Consider the following 6,566-nt stretch of genomic DNA (forward strand, 5'->3'; position numbering starts at 1 on the left):
TTTTCCATCTTTTAGGTTGCACAAGTACACTGTTCTATCTGACACCCATGTATGCACAAAAGAATATTTCAAAAGATGCACCAACACACAAAACCTGTGTCTAGGTCGATTCTTCTCTCCCTGTTACTCCAACTGTTGATGCTTGTTACCTCTGAATTATGGTCTCCTCTTGAACATATTTTGCTTTCCACCAAACACACTCACTCTCCTTGTTGCTTACTGATTGGTTGACTATTATAGTATTAATACTTGTATTACTGTTTTCTTGAATTGCATCACCTTGATCAAATATGAAAAGAAGAGAACTTTATCTAAGTTTGTTTCTTGGAGAGAAAAGAAAATGAAGGGGAGACAAGTGAGGAATATTTGCATGCAAGCACATCAGACAAAGAAAGTATGATTAATTAAAAATATAAATACATGCTAATATATTTGTTTTTTTTTTTTATAGAAACTAACTTTGTTTATTTTAAAATTGATTTTAGAAATGTTGATTTTAATTGATATGGGCGGTACTTTGCATATGAGTTAGATACTCTTAATTCCATTGATGAATGTGAAGGTTATGAGTTTTATATGGATTTAGAATATGAAAATGTACTTTAACTTGTTTGTGTTCTTCTCTTGGACATTCTTTGGATGAATGCAAGAAAAATTATAAGGTTGCAGCTAATAACTCCGAGAATCTTCTCCATACATTGAATTTTTTTTTTAAGGCAAATAGAAGGGAAACACTATCGGACAATGAACAAGGAATATTTGAAATAAGCGATACAAGTAGTATCACTTCCGAAGAAAAAAACAATACAATTAAACAAAACAACAACGAAAAAACACAAGGAACTACAAACAACTATAATATCCCGGTCACTAAGTGGAGGACCACAAAATGTAAGAAATGAGAGGAAAATCACAGATAACTAGAATTCAGATAAAGTTAGATCTCCCTAATTCAAGAACGCCTGCACAAACAACCTAAAAAAACGTAACAAGAACACATCTAAAGGAGGTCAAAGCCACTCACTCTACTATTAGCTCATAAACAAGATAGGGTTCTCCAGCCAAGCCGAGAAGGCACGAGAGTTTTCCACATACCTATCAAGATATCATTTTTAAGTCAAGACGATACTAATGTCTTTCACGTTTTTGGTGTCACCAAAGAACCAGAAAAAACTACATCATTCTTAGATTTCCAAATCGACCAAACCACGACAATGTCAGACCATCCTCAAACGCCATCTAGTACTAGAGCTACCACCCAAAGGAATAAACATTTGGAAAAGATTCAATAAATCTCTAAGAAAGACAACACACAACACACCACCCTAGCTACCTAAAAATATATCAAATAATGGATGCAACCTCATCGATCACAAAGAGATGAGAGGATGACTCAATGAAAAGCGAACAAAAGGGACAGGAAATAATTCCAGAGGTCAACTGAACCCCCCTCTTAAGTAAGTTATCTCTTGTTGGGATGCAATCCTGAAGAAGCTGTCAAGAGAAAACTATAACTGTAGAGGGGCCCCGACTACACCAAATAAACAGGATGACTAACTCAACATGAAAGATCTGCCGACTTGGAGGGAACTGTCGGGCCAAAAGACAAAAGGAGGCAGAAGACACAAAATAAACACAACCACTCGACTCACACCACCTCCACACATCACTCTTAATCGTAAGGGTAAACTAAAGCCTCTAATCACATCCTAAAGATCGCTAAAAAGAGTCAACTTATAGTCAAAGAACAAAGGTCTCTATCACCTGAGATCTCAGATCCAACTCTCCCCCTTCCATCTCCTGACCTCCCCCACAAATTTGAAGGCCTGGTTTGAAATAGGAAGAAGTATATGGAATCTAAGACGAATGGAAACACGACCAACCCAAATATCCTCCCATAAAGAAGTAAGGAGGCCATAGCCAACTTTCAGAAAAAGGTCATTCCTAAACCATTCAGAAGAGTCGTCTGTTTTAACTTCAAGGAGGGAAACCCATCTCCACTAAAATAAGGCCGGCCGGAGATACATGGCTCTTCCGTCCATGATGGTACATGTAAAGGCAACCTCGTATCTAACCGTGAGGTTATAACACCAAATACTAGAAGTCCCTGAAAGAATGTGTCACATCCACTTGCCCAAAAGGACCAAGTTGACCAACTGAAGGTCACGAACCCCAGAGCCCTCAAACTTCTTAGGCTTGCAAACATCCACCCACTTAATCAAGGCAATTTTTTAGTCCCCTTTCACTCCTCCTCTAAGAAACCTCTTCTTGATCTTCAACTTCTTCCAAACTTTGATAGGCATCTTAAAATAATATAAGAAAAAGATCAGGATGACATTAAAGGCAGAGTTAAGGAGGATCAATCTCCCATTCAGAGAGACATACATATGCTTCTACGAAAAAAGTCTTCTAGATAGAAGATTAACTAGAAGTTCCACGTAAAAGTTAGGTGGGGATTAGCTCCAACCGGGGATTAACTTGCAGTGGAAAAACTCACAAGCAAGATCTAAGAAAACCTATTAATTCACCTCGATGAGAGAACTTTTGAAAAAATTCACTCAAAAGCCTGAGTCCTGACTACTTCTTACTTTGCTCATGCATTTAAAACAGTTTATATTCACACCAATTAGTCTGCCATGTCTATTATTGTTAGTCATATGATTGAAAAGAGGTGAAGCAAAAGAATTTAGTAGTTTGTATTTCTTCCTAGAATAGAAACGATGCCAGTGGAAGGAAATATGTTGAAAATATTAAGAATAATGGTTTTTTCTTTCTTTCTATATTTGAGTTTTTACATAATCATTCACCTTACATGGTCAAAAGAAACTATTATTTTCTGTTTCGATTGGATATTTTCCTCAAGTTGTTATTCACCTTACACGGTCCAATATTTAAGTTGGTATATTATTAAAGGTACAAATTAAACATTCAACAAAAACAATAACTGGTTTGAGTACTATTGGATTGAGTTGAGTCAATTTATAAAATTCCAAACAACAACACAAAAAGAAATATGAAAACGAATACAATTTCTTTACCATCAAAATGTTATAGTGAAGTCTCTCTCAACTTAATTAATAGTGAAAGAAATGATGCATTTAGTCAACAATAACAATTAATTAGTTTTATTCTACTAATTGAATCGATTATATGGATTACATTACATTATAACATTACATTATAGATCATTGATAAAAATAATTATTACGTAATAAAATGTTATATTTTTGTTTCAAGAAATTTAAAATGATATATGAAAACAATGATATCCACTAATCTCAACTCGCATGCATATGCTGGCTGCATGGCACAATGCGAAACATCTATGATGAAGAATATTGAAAAAGAGGGAAGGATTGAAAATAGAATCAAATCAAGGGGCACTATTTCTTTTCACGCCCAAACATTATGTTGAAACACTTGATTTTTTATAACATAAAAGCCAACCTTATATGCCTTTAATTAACGGTTACATCATTGCTTAGTACCATTAATCAACATGGACACTTAATGTTCGGTCATTTTGGTTGATAATGTTTAGTTAAATTTGAGACTTTTTTTTTAATCTTGTAGATAGGGAATGGATCTCATCAACATTTGGCAATATATGTATTTGCTTGTACACGTCAAATTTCTAATGAGGTACTCATCAGATTTCTAATTAGGTGTTAAGACTATAGATACATGCAAAATTGAACCTCGATCAGTGGCGTGGCGGAACCAGACCATAAAGTTTGAGGTGGCCACCAAATTAAACTATGATTTATAAATAAAATATTCATACCATAATGTATATAAAATATCTAAATTGTAATAAACACAAAGTTAAACATGAAATAGTTAAAGAGTTACATAAAAATACCTTAAAGTAATGCTCTACGATTTTTGAGTAGCTTGAAATCATCAATAATAGTCTCAGAATCAATACTTAGCTTGCAGCAATTTCTCTTTCAATGTTAACCGTCATGCTATCTCCTAGAAAATCAGCTTCCATTTTGTTTCTCAACCTTGTCTTGATAATTTTCATTGCCGAAAAAGATCTTTCTGTAGTAGCTGTAGATACAGGGAGAGTCATGATAAGGCGGAGCAGTCTATCAATCAAATAATAAATTTCCTTCTTTTCAGTTGCAACCAAAGATGAACATAATTCTTGAATAGTTGACAAATTATTCAAACTTGATGCTTGACAAGCGTCAATAATAAAATGCCGAAGTTGAAATTTCAAATTAGTCTTCTCTTGCTCATTGAAGTCCATAGGATAATATTTTTCAACTAGAGTGCAAATGCTATCAAGATTAAAAGCCTTGTAATTGTCCGTTGGAGCCAAAGCGCAACTTAGAGTTAACAAATCAATCGCTTGCTCACTAAATCTGTTATTCAACTCTTGCAATTGTTTGTCAATGGTAGTGAAAAATATTTCAACTCTAAAATAATGCTCAATGGTTACCTGATTTTCTTCAAGACGAGAACGACCAAATCTTGTTGTTGAATGGACATCATTAAGATCAGGAATCTCAATATAATGTTTTTCACAAAAAGACTTCACAGTAGCAAACAATTCATCCCAACCAATTTCTCTTAATTCTTGAATAAGAGTTTTTGTTGAACAAACCAAATGCACAGCATTAACTACATCCTGAGATTGTTGTTGTAAAGCTTGACAAAGAACATTTGTGATCCCCATAATTTCTTTCATCAAATGCAATATGAATATGAAATCAAATGACTTCAAATAGTTGTAAGCACTATCTGCATCTCCACGTGAAGCATAACTTAATCCTTCCTTTGCAAATTTTCTTGAAACAGAACAAGTTGCTTCATACATATTTATCAAGCTAGAAATAGAAGAGAAATGTGATCCCCAACAAGTATCCCCTGCTCGCTTCAAAGTACCAATTTGATTTTCACCTTTACCCGTTACAATCTCACCAATCTCTAATAAATGTTCAATTTCATCTAATTGGGAAGCTTGTAACTCGTCATGGCGCTTTGTAGAAGAACAAACAACATTGAAAATTAAAGTCAACTTCTCAAAGAATTGATGAATTGGTTTAACTTCTCTTGATGCAGTAACCAAAGCAAGTTGCAATCGATGCGCAAAACAATGAACATAATATGCATAAGGACAATCCTTCATAAAGAGTGCTTGTAAACCGTTCCACTCTCCTCTCATATTGCTAGCACCATCATACCCTTGACCACGAATGTTAGAGACATCAAGATTATGCAGAGAAAGTATATCACAAACTTTTTGCTTAAGAGTTAAAGATGTAGTGTCATTAACACGTGCAAGGCCAAAAAATCTCTCTTGTATAAAACCATCTTTATCAACAAATGTCAAAACAAGAGACATTTGCTCTTTTTTGGATTCATCACGCGCTTCATCTACAATTATACAAAATTTGGAATCACCAATTTCTTCACGGATATACTTTTTCACCCTACTTGAAAGAATGTGCAAGATCTCTTTTTGAATAAGATGTGAAGTATACTTGCTATTAGATGGAGCATTTTCCAACACAACTTTTGCAACTTCATCATTATAACATGCTAAGAGTTTTATCAATTCAAGAAAATTACCTTGGTTTAATGATGTTGTACTTTCATCATGACCTCTAAAAGCACACGCTTGAAAAGTTAACCAACGAACAGTGTCAATTGAAGTCTTGAGACGTAGTCGATTCTTCATTATATCAATTGAACTTTGAGCTTGAACAATATTCCTAATGTGACCATCCTGATTCAACAAGTCTTAACAAGCTTTCATAGCATTGTTATGTGGTGAGCAAGGATCTTTCCCTATGTGTTTAAGAAATGCACAATTCTTTCCATTTCTAACTTTCTTCCAACCTCTAAAACCTGTAGAAATGAAGACATCGGAACCAGGACGTCCACTTGGTCTTTTGCTAAAAAGATAACATGGTAAGCAATAAGCAGCATCTTCTGAAGGTGAATATTCTGACCATGAAGGAAAAAGGCTAAACCAAGCGTGTTGAAAGCGTCTTTGATGATCTTCTTTACCAGATAACGGATATTGCTATAAATTCATTTGATATGGACCCCATTTTAAATAAGCTCTTCGTATTTCATCCATTTGATTTACATTATATTCCCACATTGAAGGACGTTTTCCAGGATCGTGTTCTAAAGAATTCTCAATGTCATCCGAACAAACTCTATTAACGTTTTTTTCAATTCTTGGATTCTCAAGAACTCTTTGAGGTTCGGGGATAGGTGTGAAATTCTCTTCATCTCTTTATTTCCTCTTGAAAAAAGAATCAATTTTTCTACTCTTCATTATCACTTTTGTGTGCTGCATAATCAATTAAATAAATTAACACAACACAACAAAAGTCAAAATCAATCTTAGTGAGAATCACTCCCAAATTAAATTCAAAATTAAAATCATAACCTAACAAAATCTTAGTGAGAATCAATCCCAAATCAATCCCAAGTCAAAATCATAACACAACAAAATCCCAAACTAATCCTAAATCAAAATCATAACACAACAAAATCACAATTCAAACTCTAAATTTACAATACAATATTACACAACTTAGTAA

General features: G+C 34.1%; 1 protein-coding gene across 1 annotated transcript; it reads right to left on the reverse strand.

Moving 5' to 3' along the window:
- Nucleotides 1-3,928: 3,928 nt before the first annotated feature.
- Nucleotides 3,929-5,689, reverse strand: LOC131598637 (uncharacterized). The gene has a single exon (XM_058871218.1). It carries the CDS (start codon nucleotides 5,687-5,689, stop codon nucleotides 3,929-3,931), a length of 1,761 nt encoding a protein of 586 aa, XP_058727201.1.
- Nucleotides 5,690-6,566: the final 877 nt, after the last annotated feature.

The sequence above is a fragment of the Vicia villosa genome, linkage group LG4 (genome assembly GCF_029867415.1).
Source record: "Vicia villosa cultivar HV-30 ecotype Madison, WI linkage group LG4, Vvil1.0, whole genome shotgun sequence".
NCBI lineage: Eukaryota > Viridiplantae > Streptophyta > Magnoliopsida > Fabales > Fabaceae > Vicia > Vicia villosa.